The 20,737-nt window shown below is 39.7% G+C and overlaps 1 protein-coding gene across 4 annotated transcripts in view; it reads left to right on the top strand.

The window, feature by feature from the left end:
- Window positions 1–17,758, top strand: part of TMEM164 (transmembrane protein 164) — a 40,262-nt gene extending 22,504 nt beyond the window's left edge. For all 4 annotated transcript variants that reach the window (XM_061361898.1, XM_061361899.1, XM_061361901.1 and 1 more), the window contains 3 exons: window positions 1,437–1,515; window positions 10,900–11,000; window positions 11,373–17,758. In XM_061361898.1, the coding sequence (XP_061217882.1) occupies window positions 1,437–1,515; window positions 10,900–11,000; window positions 11,373–11,579 (387 nt within the window). In that variant the 3' untranslated portion in view covers window positions 11,580–17,758. The remainder of the gene's footprint in view (window positions 1–1,436; window positions 1,516–10,899; window positions 11,001–11,372) is intronic.
- The last annotated feature ends 2,979 nt before the right edge of the window (window positions 17,759–20,737 follow it).

Raw genomic sequence — 20,737 nt, 5'->3', positions numbered from 1 at the left:
GGAATAAAATAACCCAACAGATTGTATGATAGTTGTGAGGGGGTTCGTGTTGGTCTTTTTTTTTTTCTTTTCTTTTTTTTTTGCCTTAGTCTCCCAGGAGCTGGCTGAACATCTTGGAGGTTGTAATCAGGACACTGATACTGTGCAGCTGGGGATGCCAGGACTAGCTGAATCCAGCTGCTGGGTTTAGCATCTTTGGCATTCAAAATAAGATATAAGAATTATTGTTGAATTTCAAAGATCACTGTATTAATTACCAGCAGTTTATTAACTACTGTTATTGGTAGGACTTGTGTCTGGATTCTCTGTGGAATGATAGAATAAGGCTGTGTTTGAACCAAAACTCAGGGCTTTGTGTGAGAATTTCATACATGTGAGATGTGAGATTTCATACATGTGTGGTGGTATTTTCCAGTTTTCACTTCTGAAAAAGAATGGCAAAGTCTTTTCAGGTCTGTAAGTGAGCTGCAGCAAGAAGCTGAATTCTGGATTTTGAGTTGGGATCTTTTCTACTACTCTTCAATTTCAAATGTGTTGCTTTAGTTTAACAAATAGATACAGGCAAAGGCACTTACAGATGGGAATAACTTTCAAATATGGCACATCACATTTTCTAACTGATAAAAACTAGAATTAGTTTGGTCTGGATTAAAGGGTTCAAATTAAACACTGAGTTGTGGGTCAGGTTATTTTTAGCACAGTCTGTCTGACTTCTCTGAGAGGTAACATGAATTCAACTAACACGTGGTCACCAATTCTGACTTCCCAAAAGTTGTCAGCCTGTGAGAAATATCTGATTTAATACGAACTGGTAACTTGTTTATATGTATCTTTCTGCAGCTTCTCTTTAAAACCAATAAAGTACTGATTATTTTATATTTTGTGGAGCTTATAAGTTTCACACATATATACAGATTGCTATAAATCAGGTCTTTTGATTTTTGCACAGATCTCCTCAGCAATTACTTATGTATATATTTATTTATATACTTTTATATATAAAGGACCTCATTTATAGAATGCTATAAATAGAATTTTACCACTCAGAAGACAGCAATTATCTTTTTCTTTCTAAATAGACTACTATCATATGGGGTGTATACAGTTCCTGGTTTGATTATTGAGGGTTTTGCATTGTTAATGGTAATTTATAGTTAAGAAAGGGAAAAGAGCAATTTTATTTTATTCCTTCTTTGCTGTGCTTCTAGCTAATTTTTAGAGTTGTCTGCTTGAAGTGCTGCATTTGTGTCAAGGGGAATGGAATGGGTACACTTAGCTGCACTTTCAAAGCACTGGCAATGAATGTCATCTCTTTGTTAATATACATAGGTGATGCAATAACCGAAGAGTTTTTTGTGGGTCATGAGGAGAATGGTTCCTTGAAACTCAGGTGTCAGTGATGAAAAACATTTACAAATATTTTCCTTATTCCACAGCTTCCATTTGAAATGGAAATTTATTACATCCAGCATGTGATGCTTTATGTTGTGCCCATCTATCTGCTGCGGAAAGGAGGTAGGTTGGCAATTTACTCTATACATATTGAATTGGTCCCGTACACTGAAAAAACTGTGCTGAATGGTTACCTCAGGCTTTACTCTTACTCATATTTCACCAATTTTCTCTGTGTTGTTAAGTAATAGTTTCCCATTTTAAGCTGGAGTTGCAACTGAGGTATCAAAGACTTTTGTCATGCAGTGAAAGGAGAATTTAAAAAGGTCTTTTGCCCAAAGGGTATTAAGAATGTGTTGGCATAATGTGCACTCTCTTCCTGAGTAGCATCTCTGCCATCTTGCAACACTCTTAAGTTGTTGTTGGAGTGTATTTTTAAGACTTTTGCCTTCTTAGATGCATCTTGAAGTACTGTGACTTCAAATGAGCTGAAAAAAGGTGTTATTATATTCCCATGTAAATATTAGTTGGCTAGTGAGAGAAACTCCTGGCTTTCTGAAGCTCTAATGAAATGTAGGGACACATATTAATGAAATGAACTAGCTTGCTTCTTATATCTTCTGATAAGTTTACTGTCACTTATACCATAGTAGTTCAGAAAGTCTGGGAATCCCGAACTGTTCTGCTGGCAAATGATTTTTCCGATTGTGGAAAAGGGAACGCAGGATGTGTTGATCTGGTGTGATGCTCTGCTCCCCTCTAGCGTTGACATGCCTCCAGCTGCATTTTCCAGCAGAGCTAAGTTGTTTCATCCAGGAAATAAAAGATGGTAATTTGTGGTCCGTATGTTCAGTGGACTTTAATGAAAACCCCAGGACTGTGATATCAAAGAAATGGGATACAGGTTAGCAAATGCTCAGGACAAGCAGAGTCAGTCTCTTCCATTATGGTGAATCTGCTCTATTTTACAGCAGCAGTTACAGTGCTTCATACTTCCTGCACTATAGGTTTGTAACCTTTTTGTTTTTCACTGCTGAGAGAAACCGAATAAAAATTATCCAAAGGAAAATGTGAAGTGTAATACTTCAAAAGATTCCGTTTCTTCCTCTTACCAGAGTAATATGCCACGCAAATTTAATTTTAATATGTCTTTGAGATCTTAACATTCTGGCAAATAATGCAGAAGTGCAGTATAGCTGTTCAAGTTACACAAACTTGGTAGAGAGAGGGGAAAGGTGTAAAGAGCCTTGTAATACACTGTAGGTAATGACAAACCACGCTCTTGTGATGTTGCTAAATTACTTCTTTTGATGGTCTCAAACTTCCTATATAACATCATTTTAAGGCATGTTTGGTTTGGGGGCGGGGGGGTTATTGCTGTAAGGTTTGGCCTTGGATGTCACTTGAAGTATTCCTCTGACCTTTGTTTTAGTTTCTTGTTGGTTTAGTTTCTTGTTAGTTTTGAGGTAAAGGTTCTCTGGGTTCCTGGGTGCCTGTTTCCTGGGGCTGATAGGGCTATATCTGCATTTGGAGGGCTTTGTGTTGCACAGTTATCCCCTAGCTTAGTTTCCTACATTTTTGCCCTTTATTAATTTACAGGTATTTGCTGCCATCTAATGTTGACCTGGTAGCAGTGACATTTCTAGAACTTCAGCATCGGTTGAGACTGCCTTAGGCTGTGACTAATAGCAGTTCCATTGCTTATGCAGTTGGCTCTCATCACCTGACTGACTGTAATACCTCCTTAGCAAAGCACCCGTGGACTTTTGTAGGAGTTATGGCTAGTGAAATAGGAAGACCTAGTGTATGGAAAAAATTACTCAGCTTAAGAACATTTGTTACTATGTTGTCATTTCACTAGCACCTTTGTTTAAAGTACTTTCTGAGTAGCTCATACCCTATATTCTAATTATATGTTGTGAAAATTGCTTTTTCATCACCGATGTTGATTGGCATGCAGCTTTATTTCTGGATTTAAGATAGAAATTTCTATCACTGAATCTATGGATTATGACTGGGAGAAGTAATTGAAGGGTAGTAAAATTGAAAACATTAGAATGAATGGATTGCATATGGACGTATATACTAAACCAGTTTTACTGGGAATCTGTCAGTTACTGATGGCCTTAGTAGAATCACAGAATCCCAAGGGAAGCTCAAACTTTTCTCAAAGGCAGGTTGAGCAGAACACCTGAAGCAGAGCTGCGTGTGCAAGTTTGTTGATATGCTACTCAAGCATCATACCAGTCATGCACACACATCCAATTACCTGTTGAGGGGGTTCCTTTTGAAAGGAAACTGGGTGAGAGTAAGCAAGGGCTGTAATCATTCATTTGCTTCCTCTTCCTGCTGTTCATTACAGTGGTGAAGACTGCTCATGTTACACTGGAAATGTCATCTTTATGTCCCCCCCATGTAGGTGCAGGGGCTTTACCACACTCAGGATCAAATTGATGAGAGAGATGTTCAGAACTCAGGCTGCTGTGTTGCAGTGAACTCACTGAAGCTCAAGGATGTATTCCCTCTTAGGGATTAAGACGTTTTTCTCTCTTCCTCTTCCCTCACCTTCCCCTCTGTACTGAGTGAATACAGACTCCTGTATTTTCCTTTCTAACATATTTTCCTTCCAAGTGTACAAATGCATATGCACTCCAGGCTAGACAAATAAATGCTTATACACTATGGCTCAGATCTTTCTTGGCTGCAGTGAAGCTGTTATGCAAAATAGATGTAGTGTAGACATAATAGGCCCGCATAGAAGATTCATAACTCAAGGCAGCTCTTACATCTGCAATTGGCAACTTCTTTGCTGAAGGAATCTCACCTTGTATCACCTGTGAACTCTACCAAAAATTACAGTATGTGCCTGGGCAGGACACAGCATTCCTGAAATAGCTGAATAGGCTATTTCTGTTTTCTTTTGTCCTTCGGAGGTGAGGCCTAGCTTCCCTGTCAAAACAGTATGAATGCCTTTGTCACTTCTGGATTGGTTTACTGTTGCATCAGATGACTGCTAGGATTGGCAGGAGGGAGGTGCAATGAGTGAGTTGTCAAGGTGCAAGGAAGAAGACAGGAACCACAGCAGGGAAAATCTATATCATGGCACCAACCCCTTCATTGAAAAACTCCTCAAACCACATTCATCTGCACCTAAACTGGTCTTCTGAGGCATATGAGTATGCTCTGATAGTTATACTTTATGGCCCTGGGATAAAGGCTTGAGATGACAGCTGAGCATGTGTAATGTCTCTTGTAACTGCCACAGATATTGCAACAGTGCACTGATCTGACCTTTTAAGATCAAGGCATTGATTTACCTTCACTGGTGTTCAGGGTAACTTAGTTGTTCTAACTGTATATCGTTAACATAATGAAAATGTCATTAAAATCTAGCCTGTACTGCATCAGCCTTAAAGACTAGCAGCTCTTGCCTGGCTTGGTCCTTAAGTGAGTTTGGTCAGATTTTCAGATGGGTTTGACAGGATTAGATATACACCTCATTTCAGAGCTTCAAATCGTATTGAAATTTGATCAAAGTGGAATTTCTATTTCCTGAGTGCTGTAAGCAAATGATACCATGCCACAACAGTCTGAAATAAGAGTTAATTTATAGCAGCTCCCTAGTACTGTGAGATCAAGAGAGAATCTTTCTCGTGTTTTGAGATTCTCAGCATTATTTAACTGAATTAATAACTTAATAAAGCAGAAAATGATGTTAGTGTTGAGGTGTTTTAGGATTTTGTTGCTTCAGGGAGCAATCTGATGTATGAACCTCTACCTGAAGTTCCTCTACCTGAAATTCCAGGGTATCGGGTATGTTTAATCGGAGGCCCTTGTGTTGGTGTCGGAATGGTTGTGTGGCTCTCGCACTTTAGCCTGCAGGGGGAGATAGTCTCCAGCACCCACTGTCGAGGTGGCTATGCAAATTCTCAGCAGTCACAATTCAAAGGCAGGTTGTCCAAACTGTGGAGATAGTAAAATTGATTTGGTTGTGTTTTTTTTTTTTTTGGGGGGGGGGGGGGAAGGTGGGGTGGGGTGGGGTGGTTAAAATCTTCTTTTGATGCCAAAACTGACAGCAATGGCATTGCAAATTCTGGGCAGTCCTATGGTCTGACCCCATGTATTTTAAAAGCTGAATGACTGTTGTGCAGCTGTGCATGAGCAGACAGACATATACACCCTAATTAATCAAGTAGGTGAGTTGTTTGCTGGGAGTACAGTTACAATTTTCAGCTTATAAGGCAGGTGCTATATCTTGATAACCAATAAAGAAACTGTCTCTCTGATTCCAAACATAAAGCCCTTTCCTTTTTTGATCCAAGTATCTTCAAAAATGGCATCAGAAGAGATGAAGTTCTATGGCAGTGTCAGAAAGTCAGAAGTTGATTATTTCTTTCCCCCCCTCATGGAGAATGTCTCTGTCATACTTCAGCAGATGGACAGGAGGGGCTTTCCAGCTTTCCTAAGGGCACTGCAGTGTTTCTCACCTATTGAGAAGCTGGGCTAAGTTGTAAGATGTAGAACACAGATACCAAGTACAGACGAAAGGATCACGTTTCCTGGGGCTGTAAGCTAGGAAAGTGCAAATTGAAGCATTTGAGGATCTAAACTTGTGCTTTCCATTGCCTTCCAGAACTCGCTGGCAAGGGGTGGGGGGCTTACCACATTTAAAGGTATTTCAAGGTGTTGTATTCTTTCTCAGCCACTTCCTCGCTTTTTGACAGTTGACTGTATTTAGCTGTATCTTTTCTTAGCTTTTAAATGGAGTTATAAAGCAGACTTTATTATATACCTTAGTAGTAATGCAGGAAAAAAAATCACTATGTACTTGGATATAGCTAGGACTTCAGTTTATCTCCATCCTCAGTGAAATACCTGATCATGTAAAGCTCTTTAACTGAAACTCCTGGAGACCTGTCAGCTCTTGTGTATTATTTTCCTACTCTTTTGCTGGCAGCTTCCATGTTATTATTTCCAGCTTTACCTCCTGAATCCCATGTATTAGATGTAAATGCCTGGTTCACTGCCCGGCTGTGCTTGCACTGTGGCACGTTGAGCAGCAGGGAAGCTGTTGTGCTCAGCAGCCGGAGGTGTGTGCTGTTGCTCTAACTGCAGGCTAATGCTGCAGTCTCTCTTCTAGCTTGATCATTTCAGGATAATCTTGTTTGATGATTTAAGAGAGCTGGAGAAGAGGAAGAGGGGATATGTCTCTGTCATGTGACCCTTCCTTTGAAATGGTGGGGGCCTGTTAAAACTAAACAAGGAAGTTAATGTGGCATTCTCTGAGTGGGCCCAGGGTCAGTTCTCAGAGCCAGAGAAGTTTAGAAGGGTATGTACTGGTATGTAGAAGAATTACCATTATATGAAGGAAGAGGGAGAACTGCTGCTGCCTTATGGAATATAAAGAACGGTTCCTGAGAGGAGCAGGGAATGTAAGACCTCTGTCTGAGCTGATTCTGATGAGAGTAGCTGGCACTGAGGGAAATGGAAATCTCCTGGCATAAGGTAGTGTTTTGAAATCTACACAGATTCAGAGCAGCTGTAGGGGAAACAGTGGGTTTCAGGCGCATCCTCTTGAGAACATTTTTCCTGTTTTCCCCTGGAAAGGAAGTTTTGTCTCGGCTAGTTCAATAGGCTTCACTATTGGAATTAAATTAACCCTTTGATCAAGGAATCTAAAATGGAAATAAATCTGCCTTCACATTTTTATAAACTTGAAGATGAAGGAATGGTAATGGTTGCTTTGAGGCTGTGTTGGGCTGGAAAACTGGAAAAGCTCTATCGAGTATAGTGGGAAGGAAAGCAAGGCATGAAGTAGGAGAAAGATTTTTCTAGTACCATACTAAATTAAAAAATTATTCTACATTTAGGTTCTAATGCTCTAACTCAAACAGGGGAGTAGCTTTTTCCTGCAACAGGTTTTCCTATAAATACAAAAGGAGCCTGTATTTTGAGAGCTTCAAATAAAAATAATAGTTCATAAGAACACTAGAACTAGCACAAGGCATCGGGGGAAGCAATGTAAAAGAAATTGAGTTTCTTTGTCGATGCTGAGAAGCCATGCTTCCACTTCCACTTCCAGATTAACTTGCCATGTTCAAGGTCAACAAATTCTTGTTGCAAGAGCAGATGATGAACCCCAAACCCTTCAAACTGTATGAAATCCTTCCTATCAATGCTATTGAAAGAATGAAGTTTAAATTGAAATAGCTGCTGCCTTGCTATTTCAACACAAGAGCAAATATACAGCCTACTTGGATGACCCTGTTTGGGAATGGTCTCAATTGTCTGGGGCATGAGGAGTTTTTAGATAAGTGTCAGACTGGTAGTTGGATTAAGTTCTGAAGAGTGCTTAACACAGAAGAATTGCATGGGATCCTGAGTGAGCAGAGCAGTGAAACTCACTTCTACCTATGGAAATTGGTTTCCTATGTAAACAGCAAATAGTTTTTGCCAAAGCCAGCACAGGCCATTCAAGCAGCTACTCAGCTGGGTCTCAGTTTTGCTGTTTGTATGTTTCTGTTAATAGACTGTGTACTACAGTACATTGCAGTGTACCACCGCACGGCTGCCTTAAACAGGCATCTGCTGAATAGCAGGACCATAGAGTAATAAAATCTATAGTCATTATTTTTCTGCTGATAAATGTACAGAAAATATCCCAGGTATGAATTTAAAATGAGTTTTCCAAAGCACACTTGGAAATCCAGAGCACTTTGAAGTGTTTCTGTGTAGAGGTCATTGTTTCCTTTTTGTCCCTTGATGTCCAAATAATGATGCTGCTGAAAACCACACTGTTATTTTCATTGTGAAGTCTAGCAAGGAGGGCTTTTTCTATTACAAAGTGAAATCAAAAGTGTGCAGAGAGCGAGAGCTGCTAATGGATTTTTGTGAGTTTTGCAACAGAGAGGGGATGTAGCAGAGTGAAATTCTGTGCTGCAGGAACCTGAACAGCTTTCCTAAGAGACTTCTGAAGTACGATTCCCTGATGAGATTGAAGCTGGACATGAGAAGCTTGAGTTCAAAGCCAAATTATGTCACTGATCTGTTTTGTCACCTCGTGTAATTTCCTCACTCTTTAAGGGACTGCTTTGTCCCTCCAGTCTTGTCACATAGCTGGGTTCACTGGCCTATTTTAGTGTTTATATACTACCTGCACTGTAATCAGGCAAGTTCACGTGAAACCCGGTTTGGTGTAGCACTACTCTGCCAGTTCCTGGCAGCTGTTTCAGATACCTTATTTAAATTTTATCTTTTGTTTTACATCTATGTTAAACATGCACCTAAAACTGCAAAGACAATAGAAGAAAGCTTTGCAAGTCAAACTGTTTTCTTTGCAGATGAGCACAAAGCATTTCTGTATAGCTTGACCAGGTCACATAAAGTTAGTTCAGCCAAAAATAGAGCCATGGTCTCCTGAACTCTGACACTAAGGCTGGTTGCTTCCTCTCTTGCTCTCTGTAATGAAAAACCATATTCAATGTGGTGTCATGTATCTGATGCTTCAGGCAGTGGAGTTTAATGAATATCATTGCTATTAAAGAACAGTCTCCATATAGGATACCACGCTTAGCTCATGCCTCCTGAGTGTGTTTGAAGAATTACACTGTTGTGAATTTTTCCTTTAGCTGTAGAGCACTCTGAGTTAGTCATGTAGAGGTCTCTTTTACCTTTGGGTTTTGCTTGTACTTGAGACACTTCTGACCTTCACCTTCCCACTGGATAAGGGATCTTATAAGCTGCCTTATGTTTTCAGGGTAGCTTCTCTGCTCATATTTATCATGGTCGCACCAAATCACAGCTGGCTTACTAAAGCATAGTGTGCAGTTGTTTCTTAGGTAATTACACTAATACTGTTGCTCATTAAAGTCAATGAGTGATACATGGGATGCATATGTGCTGTTGTCATACAAATATACAGTCAACTCCGTACTAGCAATAGGGAAGATGTGTTACTGAGCGTGGACAATGAATGGATGTATAGTTTTCGGATAATAAAGTGATATTTAAATTAAATTATTTCAGGTTGCTACTGCAAAATCAATCTGCAATGGCATGATGGAAGAAAACTATGCGGAAAAGAATTGTAAAAGGGCAACAGGGATTGAAAAAGCATCTCCAGAGATTTTAAACCTGAGACAGGGTGCAACATTCTATGGTGGTGTGGCAAAGCAAATAACAGCACTTACGTGCCTTTAACTACATATGATACCTTATGTAGGAATACTCATTCCAGCTTTACTCTGGTGAGTTCTGTCATAGGTAGCTACACATGTGTAGTTATTTGAGCTCTCAGTAGCATTGTACAGTATATGCTGAAGTCTGTAATTACTTCCTGGTAATTACAGCATGTGCCAGCTAGCAAAGGCTGATATGAATATTGCACTCCGTGCTGTAAGCTATCCTTTGAGTACTGGATGCACGTTCCTACATTTGGTAGTATCTAATGGATCATAGAGGAAAGACAGACAAAAATTGCCAGTGTATTTTCGTAACTGTCTGAAACTCTGCAACTTCTGACAGCAGCTGAGCAGCATGACATTGGGCATCTTTTGTGTCCCTAGGTTATTAAAGATGTAAGGAAAATAATGTTTTTTCCTCATATCTTATGCTGAATTTGTTATGCCTACTATTGTGAGTCTTGAGGACTCTGTAAACTGGTTTTGTGTTCACTTTATGATGCTTGAATATCTAATTCCAAAAATAGTCTTGTAGCTAAGGGTACTTTTATTGCATTTGATTACCTTGGTACATTCTACATTATGTCACATTGCTTGTTGTCAGGAGGTTGACAAAACCTAGTTTCAGGAGGAGAGACAGGTGAACCCAGGAATAATGTGATATCTGCTACTTTGTTTGGAGGGATAAAGTATTTTACAGCATCTGTGACATCTACTGATGATAAAATTGTTTATTGTGTATATCTGTCAGTGTCTCCAAAGCAGTTTTCAGTTAAGAGCGCAGTCTATCATTATGGATTGATTACTCTGTACAGTCTTTCTGTTCCTAGGCATGATTGGTGCAAGTTACTTTCTAGTCATTGTTACAAACAACCATAAAATTAGGAAATGACAATTAGGCTGTGCTGTAATACAGTCCTGTGTTCTGCATACGGAACTTGTAGCCCCCATGAGATACAGGTGTTTAAGTATGGATAGCCTGATTTTTCAGGATTCACTGTATACCATTGCGTTAAAGTAATTTAGTACTTCAGTGGTAGAAGGAAACATAAGGTAAAAATCACTGGTGCTGGTGAAAAATAGGCGAGCTAAACGAGGTAATATATTGTATATATTAGTGCTGGACCACAAGGAGGGAAGGTACTGTTGAGAATGCTCCAGGTAAGAAATGAGGCTCTCAAATATTATTGCTAAGATGGAATTGAGTAGGTTATCAGCTATAGCCAGATGCCCTAACATCTACAGAGCAGAAGAGAGAGGATTATTCATGAGTGTTTAATGGACACAGCAATTCAGCTGAACACTAATGTATTCCTTTCTTTTCAAGGTATCTACACTCCAGAACCACTCTGCAATTTCTGGTGGGCTCTTTTATCCACGGGGTTTATGTTTGTATATCATTTTAGCATCTTGCAGATTCTGGGCTTGGTAAGTAAATAAAGATTAATAAATGGATAGTTTGCAAGTACATTCAAAGCTTATGGCTAGTTTATATATGGATAAGTCTGCTTGCATGCAAGTTTTTAATTGCATGTTCTAATAAGCATTTGTATCATATATCACAGGTATCATTACAATATTTCATAAACTGGTTATGTACCTGCATAAATCCATCTATTAAATGAACAACTGAATTTGGATCTGCTTTCCTTCTGGAAGCTGCCCTGTTTGTGTTGAACAAAGGAGTGTCACCTAAACAGTTTTGATTATGATGGTAATTTCAAAATTACCATTTTAGGTGTCTGAATTGGTGCAGCACAAAAATAGTGTTAATTTCTAAATTTGTTGTCACTTTCTCAGGTTACAGAAGTGAATTTGAACAACATGTTGTGCCCAGCCGTCTCAGATCCTTTTTATGGGCGCTGGTATCGAATTTGGGCATCTGGACACCAGACTGTCATGACCATGACTCATGGGAAGCTTGTAATCCTACTGTTTTACAGTGCTGTCCCCATCTTTAAATGTAGCATGGACTTGCTTAGACTCCCAGCTAAGAAAATAGACTGAAATGTCTCCTCACGTAGTAGTACATACAGGAAGCAGATATACTTATACTGGAAAACAAAGAGGAGGGATGAGAGGACAATGGGTTTATATTTCTCCCCACAGTTTATTGCCTCAGAAACACCTCTATAACCAAGTGAGGTTTTTTTTAACTGCTGTTTCTCACTGCCTGTTGCCAGTGGCAAAATTAGTGGCCTTATTCTGGAAAAGGTTCATGTTTTATACATTTTGTGTAGATTACAGTAGAATCTTACTAAGCCACCGTTGAAAATGAGGCCAGGATCTGTCCACATTCCAGCAAAGACAGTGGCAGTGCTACCTCGTTTTGACTTACTTTCCATTAAATATAAGTACACTTATAGCATAGGAAATTAAGCACCACTCTAGTGATGTGAACAGAACACATGTTGATATGCATCATCTTGGCTTAACTCTTAGCACTTGGAAGTTGAAAAATGATCACAGTGGAACGGTGTACACTTGATCTCCCAGTCGTAAGTGCAAAACGGGGAGGTTCCCCTATATTTCTTTAAGCTGGTTGAAAATATTGGGGAACAATAACTCATTAAAAAAAAAAAAAGGCTTTTTGGTTGACTGTTGAATTTCTAAGCCGCTGTGGATGAATATCTGTCTGGCTGAGTCCCATCAGGTCTTGATGCTTTGGGGATGCTTTTATCTGAGTGAGTGGAAGAACACCATGTTGAAACAGTTTCAAAAGACCATGTTACGTATAAGATATGATGAGATATTTTATCCACTGTTCTGACCTGACTTTGAGCAAAATGTTGTTTTTTTCACTTAGCTTGTACAGGAGAAGGAGTGGAGATACAAAAACCAATGCTAACTTTAGAGTTTTCTTTTTTTTTTTTTTTACTCACTAGCTTTTGAAACATAAACATTCCTCCTCTGTGTTCTGCACTGATCCTCACTCAGTAGAGTGGTTAGTGAAGAAAAAATGAAACCATGTTCTCTCTCCACACCTCTAATACATTCTTTATACTGATTGCAGAATACACTCATAAAAAGGAACTCAAATCAGTGTAGGCCTCTACTGAGAAGAAAGTGTTCCAGTTTACTAGTATGACTGAATCTTCCTGTCAACATGTCTTTTGGAGAACAGGATGTAGATAGAACGATAAATAGTAAGGTGTGTGTACTTGTTCAAATTTTCCAATGCTAGAGAAGAAACTGTTGGGCAGAAGATGGGAAACCTTAAGTGTGTTTCTCCCGATGGTTAATTGTGAGCCTCTTAGGCAGACTGTTGTATTTCAGGGCTGCAGGAGTTTTGTTGTACAGAAGTTTGTTGCAATTTATAGATTCATTGTGTTGTCAAAGCTGTGACTTGTAAGATAAAACCATCATACCTCCTCCAGCTGGGTCACCTGAAGAGATGTTTGATATATTGTGAAGTTAAGGTACAGTCATTTATACCTCAAGAAGGAAAAGTAAGAATGAGAAGTGGTTGCCTTTTTTTTGTTGCTGTTGTTTTTTCCTTTCTCCTTAAATGTTTCATGGTGAGGGAACAAATGGCAACTTCAAATATTTTTACTCCATATGATTAAAGAAAAGGACGAATCAAAGATCTACTGTCCCACATTCTAACTTACAAACTAGTATCTGGCTTTCTTCCATGCCTTGCAGTGTATATATATACATCACAAATATACTGTACTCTCCCAACACGAGACCATGTGGCACATGCCCAGACTACCCATCAAACATGTATAGCTTGGCTTAGTTATACAGACTGTATGGTTCCTTGTGTTTTTAATCAGAATTCAGAAAGCAAATCACCTGAAAACAACTACCAGTATTCAGAGTTACCTGTCAGTTGTTGAGCTTTCAAATGTTTAAGTACATAATGAATTAAATTACATAGTAGTCCCACTGCTGCCTCAGTAAAGCGGGGCTTGTATTGCTTGTGGATTGGAGCCTGAAGGAGGAATCTGTTGGTACTGAAGGCCTGAATCTGTGGAGTTAGCTCTGACTGAGCTGCTGAAGTGATAGAAGTTCTTGCTGTTTATTTCAGCAGATTCAGTATTTCCTGATGAAATGCAGGGTGTTGCTGGGAGATGCTGAGATGCACAGTGCTGGATTTTAAAGCATGTCCCCAAAATACTTCATGAAATAGCTGAATGAAACCTACAGTGATTCTTCCCTCCCCATCGTTACTGTCAAGTGCATGATGGCTTATATATTTACTTAAGAATTTGGCAAAATGCCTTATGTTGGATGCAGTCCTGTTGGGAAGGAATGTTTTGGTATCACAGTAGAATGATTTTAGCCACATTTTGCAAATGGCATTTTTATTTGCTTTTATTTGCTTTTGTTTGTAAGAATTTTACCTTATTTTAAATATTTTCTTCAAAATGTTGTAGCTCCTGGAAAAAATTCCTGTGGAAAGTAGCAGCTTTTTTTTTTTTTTTTAAACTCAACATTTCCTCTCTATATTCATATGCTTCAGGGCATTCTAAACAATTATGAAACAGCTGCTGTTTACCACCACTGACTGCCTCTGGTCAATGAAGACTGCAGAAGCATTTAAATAAGCTCAGGTGTCTCGCTCATTGCAGGCTGGTTTGGAATGCAAAATATGAGCTCTTCTGACTGACTGACTGGAATTCAGTAGCAGGAACGGTAATGGAATACAGCTGACAGGAGGGAAATCACTGGGGCATTTTGGATGAAAGGATTCTTGGTGTAGTTGTACCACTTGTGCCATTTGACTTTGATAGCAGAGCCACTGTAAGTGGTTGTTCCTGCCTTCCTCCCACTCTGTACCACAGATGTCTCTTTCAGTCTCTGTGCTGTGCCACTTGCTTTTCTCCCTTATGCTGGTCCAGTTGTTTTGAGTCACACTAGAAACTTCAGGCATAATTTCACAGCATGGAGTGTGCTGACAAAACTGCTCATCAGAGCCGATGGGACACTTGCATTTCCACTCCAAACCATACCAGTGCATGTTCTGGAGCTTGTAAAATTCTTCTGTACTAATTTAAGTTGTTTAAATGCTTAACTGAACACGGTAATTCAGCAGAAAGCTAGAGAGATAAGCCAATTTCTACACTTAGCAAGAATTTTAGAAGTATTTGAGCTGCTATAAAAGGGTTGAATGGTGCAAGTGGAGTCAGGCAGGAGGGAAGGCAGTAGAACCTTCACCTCTTTGACAGTCAGCTGTTGCTTTTTTACTTGTACAGCATCAGTGAAGCTGGCTGAGTTAGAGCAGAATCATTTCAGTTGGAAAGGACCTTTATGAACATCGAGTTCAACCATAAACTTTACACTGCCAAGTCCATCACTGAGCCATGCCTCTACATGCCACATCTGCATCTGTTAAATTCCTCCAAGGATGGTGACCCAGCCATTTCAGTGGGCAGCCTGTTCCAATGCTTGACAACCATTTTGCTGAAGAAATTTTCCCTATTATCCAATCTAAGCCTCCCCTGGCATAACTTGAGGCCATTTCTTTTCGACCTGTGGCTTGTTACTTGGGAGAAGAGACTGACATCTACCTCATTACACCTGCTTTTCAAGTAGTTGTAGAGAGTAAGCTTCCTTTGCTCCAGGCTGAACAACCTGAGCTTCCTTTGCTCCAGGCTAAACAAACCCAGCTCCCCCGGCAGCTCCTCAGAAGGCTTGTGCTCCAGATCCTTCTCCAGCTTTATTGCTCTTCTTCACTCTAGCACCTCAATGTCTTTCCTGTAGTAAGAGGCCCAAAAGTGAAGTTATTCCCTCCCCTTCCTTGCCCCTTTTTGAATGTTTTTCAAACTTAGTATTTCATTTTAATTTATGATATGGTGCCACAAAAGATTGTATCAGCATAGCTGAAACACAGGCTTCACAGAGAGTGAAGAATGGGTCCGAATGGGAGCAGAAAGAGAATGAACTTCTGAAGCCAATGTCCTGGAACTTCACATCCTATATTCCTCAGCTGTCTCTGGTGTCTGTTTGGAATATGCATCAGACAGAATTTGTTCAACGTGCAGGATATTGGTTTGAATGGGAAAGTAGAATACTTCATCTCCAGAGGGGTTATTTATCCTGTTCCCTGGCAGAGGCTGATTTTCTTTTCCTAGAATGGTTTATTTTATATGGATGATCTCTTCGGTTGCTTTTATCCTTATGTATGCTGGAAATTAAAGAGCAAAACTCTACTGCTGTTGTTGAAAGCTAATTGGCATTCTCTCCTGGGGTATTCTGCACACTATCTATGTCAAGAAAACTTAAAGCTGTTGCCCAATATCTGATGATGAGATTTTTCCATAGCAGCAGTGCAGTGTACAATTGGAAGGGTCCTCCCTGGTCAAATGTTCCAAAATCTTTGGTCAGAGTGCTAACAATTATGACAACATGAGCAATAGCTATGGGGCAGAGCAGAAGGTGGACCACAGAGCCAGACAGACTGTTCCTTTCAGCAGGAGCTTAAGCTGACTATAAAACCTCACCACTAGCAACTCAGGCACTGCACCAGAACCAGTTCTTGTGTGGTGCTAATGCCTTGACTTCACACAGAAGTTGGTATGTGTCGAGGTGTCTAAACACAGCCCTCTACTCTCTTAAGTTTTGGTATTGTAGGCACCTCCTATTTAAGAACTAAGGAGTGATGAAATTACTCTTTCTGCCAGTGAACAACTGTTTCAGTTTGCCTCCAAAAGTACACGTAAATGAAGCATTATCAACTACAGTAAATTTGTTCACTGATGGGTTTATTTATGTAGCCTTACAGTAAGTAGCCCAGAAAAGTCAAATTTCTGCACCCACCATAACATCTGGCCATTCACCTATGAATGTTGAGGTTGTTGTGCCAAGGCTTTAGCTGTCCAGGATACATGTGGTGCTGTTCTTCAAGGATTCAGGCACTCTTTGCAGTGTTTGAGCTCCATCTGTTTATTTTACATTCTCCTATTTAAGCACCAAAGAAGAATTTGCATCTTGTTTCTTTCAAAGGGTTAAAATTAACAGCTCTTGAGCATGCTCGTATAAATCAATGAAAAGCCACAGTCTATAAACACAACTTGGTTTTGGTTCAGCTTCTTGGGGCTTGATACATGCTGCTTATAAGCAAAGGCTCCTTGTCCTTAAGCAGATGCTGCCTTGGAAGACAAGAAAAGTCACTCCATTTACATACCTTGAGATTCTAGAGTACCTCATTGTAGATTTATCCATCTGTTTCTGGCCACAATCAGGGTTTTGATATTTCTGTATATTTGATATCATTTTGTAAAGCCCAATGGTATTTTTCTTCCCGAAACGGCTATCTGCAACTGTTAAATTACTGTACTTTTATGTCTTAAGTCTTGCATATAAACCCAAGGCATCTGTTTTCTATGCATCTATAGCTGATGGAAAATCTGAATGTGCTGGTGTTCTCAGTGTTGCCGTTGTTCACTAGAGGTGGATTCTTAGGAATTATGTTAGTCCTGTTAGTTAACAAAGCTCTGAAAAGGCCAAAACCCAGGAAGAGGATGTATGTCAGCCCTGTTAGGAGGCAAAATGTTTCTGTGGGCAGACAAGTCAACTCCGATGTTTTCATTTTTACAGTGACAAGACTCATAACAAACCTGTTGATTTTTGTGATCTTGTACTTAAAGTGATATTGCTGTAAATCTGTCTCGCAGCTTTTAGTGTAACTTAGTCAAAGCCAAGCTGGTTTTTAAATGATTTTATTTTTCTTCAGGGCCAATTTTGTACTTTTTTTAACTTATTTCTGCATTTACTGAGTCATTCTCTCAATGCTGCAGAGGACGCAGCAGGCAGAACAGTGAGTATACCCACACCACTCTCACCAACCAGGCTGTGCTGGGGAGCGGGGCTCAGGCACTGCCCTGAAGCACAAAGCAGTCTTGAGAAGCTTGCAGTTCTAGTTCTGGAACTCTCTAGTTCAAACATGGCATTATCCAGGCACAGAATGGTATGGCAAGGGTGAGGATGGATGTGGAGAGGCTCAACTGCCACGTATGCTGTTAGTTCTGAATAATTTGTAAGAGTGTTATAAATTTTGTAAACTTTTTAATGTGCTAAAACTTGGTTATGAGGTAACATTTACAAATAAGGGGTAATTTGTGTACTTGGTTTTATATTTTGGTCTGACGGTATTTTTTGTTGTTGTGCCCCGAGCCCAGATTACTGGGCAAATAGTTGTTAAACCTTTGAATTAAAACAAATAAATGCATTTTAATGGATGCTGTATGGTTTTGTTATTCAGATCGTGCCAGGCATTGCGCCTGTCTTGCTTAAGACTTCTTGAAACTAGATAAGAAAGCCAAATTAACTTTGCACTTCAGTTTGTAATATTAACCGAGTCATGAAGGGATTTCATTATTAGATAGCTAATCATCAAATGAGGTAAGAATATGGATTCTCCTGTCTTAAGCAGTCTGTACTACTAAATGTAGCCTACCTTGTGCATAGCAGTTACTGTGTGAACAATGATTACCAGGATTCCTGGAAATTTTAAGCAATTAGGTATGACCCATGCCTTTTACCTGTCAATCCACACAAGCCAAGCCTGAGTTTACTGGCAGACCTCACTGCAGGACATTAATCCTTTAATCGCTGTTGAAATATTCCCTGTCCATGACTTCCAAGTAAAGAGCTCAGGAAACAGTATTACAGTATGATGATGCTTTCTTTATGCTTTCTCCACTGTTCTTCCCACAACCTTGGCAGTTTCCTTTAGTTCCTGTTCTATGTCACTTCAGTAGAAGATTGTAGCATGTACAGAACTCTTTAGCTCAAAGCTTTGTTCTGAAAGCCCTTATGATTAAGGTACTCACACAACCTCATACCATAGATGATGGCAAACTAATGTCATGCACTTCTGAAATTTTTCTGGCTGTAGTTTAAAAATACACTTAAATAGACTGCAATGATGTGACCTAGTAAATCTCAGTCAAGCAAGTTATTTTCTTGTGTAAGATTCCTGGCAAATACTGTTCCTGTAAAAAGAACATACTGGATGTGCTGCTTCTATTATACGTGCATTGTAAAAGTTTGACGTTCTTATGCAGCTGGGGATCAGAACCAATTCTCCAGCTTCATTTCTCTTGAGCAGTATAAAGACTGATACAACAGCTTAAGTAGAAATCTAGTGTGAAGTGCTTTATGGAAACCTGGGATGAACCAAGCAAGCAATTTCCTTTTTCAGGCACTGCTAATTGTCCTCTGCATCGCTCTATAGCTAATTGTAAGTCAGTCTTTCATTGTTTAATACCAACATGTATGTAAGAATAAGCAAGTTTCCACCCCTGAAACATCATTAATACTCAGTACTATTTTACTAGTTTGATTTTTATAGCATGATAATTACAGAGCTGGCTAAGGTAGCAATGAAGAGTAGGAAACTTTTGGTAGGAAATTTTAACTAGCGGTACATCTCAGTGGAATGGAGTTTTAGGTATGGTTTACCCAATTCAGACTAATGATACTGTCACAGATGAGTGTTTTAGGTCACTTGAAGAATCACTGTCAAAGGTATTAGCAAAAGCCGAGGGTTTGTCTGTGCAACCATGCCACCACTCCAGTGTAAGATGTATTCTTACATAAGTGAGCAGGTAGGTTTAATTGCAGAAATACTAGCCTGCATTGGCAGTTCCACTTGTCAGAGAGAATGTCATGGGCTGAATAGCACTTGTTGCTGGCCTGTATATTTGTTGGCAAAAAGTCCAATTTTAGGAATTTGAGGGGATAGAGATTTTCTTTTACAGTGTCAGTGCAGATGGCAAGTGAGGAGCAGTGGATGTTGTACTAGGCTCAGGAATGTCTATTTTCAATTTAAATGATAGTCCTATGTCCTTATGAGTCCAGAAGCAGGATACAAAACCACACTGAAGTAACGTAAAATTGTACCAATAGGCCAATCTTTCAGAGGTGCAGAGTTTTGTATCTTCAGTGTCTGATGTGATGTTTTGTACAGAATTCTCAGTTGCCATCTCATTGGTAGAGCCATTGATCACCCGACATCCTATTTTAATATCTTTCCGTGCCATTCTCCAAAGTCAGGGAATGTCATTTTTTGTCCCAGCTCCATTCATTTTCTAAGTGTACTTTGTTCTGTGCGTGACCATGGTGGAAAGATTCAAATGTCCTCTATTTGAGTATGTTCCCATACTTCTGGTGTACTTAACACAAGTTTGAGACCATGGCTCCTCCAGGGGTTTTTCAGTGAGACTTGAGTATTCGAAGTGGGGATTGCTGCTGTTGTGACAGGCTTAGTGATTCCGAGATATTGTTCCTAGTGTTGCATTGTGTCCCTTTACACCGTTCCATCTACATGATGTTTTAATGTCATAATGTCCCTTCACTATGGTCTGTATTGAGCAGTGACTTACTTTACAGCATCTTCTATATGGCATGTAAGAGTTACTGTGAATAGTCATGACATTTTATCTGTCCTTTATCAGTGGGTGGTTGGGTTTCACAAGTGTTTGTGTCTAATTTCCTGATTGACAATTGGAGACAGGTGGGCATCTGTGGGGAAGCAAGTGGTGCCTAAACCTTCAACAGCAGTAGGATGATGTGTTTTGCTTTCACCTTGGAAGCAGCTGCAAGATGAAAAGGTAAACCCAGCTGGATTTGGTGGGGTTTTCTGGACACATTACCCCATTAGAAAGAAGGAAAAATCCACTGTGCACTAATTCTGTGGTTTGCACCATTGTTACCAATAGCTTTCCAAGCGAGTGGGCCACCAGGTTTAGTTATCAAAGGCATAGTTCCAATTTGTGGTAAATTTATCATAACAGCTTTTCCTGGTTGTAATGCTATTGGAAGTTTCCTTTATTAACAGGCAGAGCATCAGGTTCACCTTTTGCAAAGTCCGTTTGGCGGAAGGGCTCCCAGTGGGCCCATCCTGATTATTCACTTGGTGAAGTACTTTGGAAAGTCGAGTATCCCATTGGGCCTTGCATGGCTTAAAGCTCTTCTTGAATAAGCCATTATCTCTTTTTACCATCCCATTTGACTGGAGGTAATAGGGGACATGGAATACCCACAGAATTTCTTCTTGTGCATTCTTGTACCTCCTTGCATGACAGATGTGAGCCATTATCACTTTGGATGGTTTCAGGACTAGGGAGGAGGTATTATTCTGTACCTTCCCGAGTAAAAGCAAATTTCTTTTTATCTTCCTCACAGGGACAATAAAGAACATACCCTTTACATCT

Source organism: Neopsephotus bourkii, unplaced genomic scaffold (assembly GCF_033783945.1).
Source record: "Neopsephotus bourkii isolate Nb327-2 ecotype Australia unplaced genomic scaffold, CSIRO-AGI_Nbou_v1 NB_1067, whole genome shotgun sequence".
Classification (NCBI taxonomy): domain Eukaryota; kingdom Metazoa; phylum Chordata; class Aves; order Psittaciformes; family Psittacidae; genus Neopsephotus; species Neopsephotus bourkii.
The sequence above is the reverse complement of the archived record's forward strand: the minus strand, read 5'-3'. Positions and strand labels throughout refer to the sequence as shown.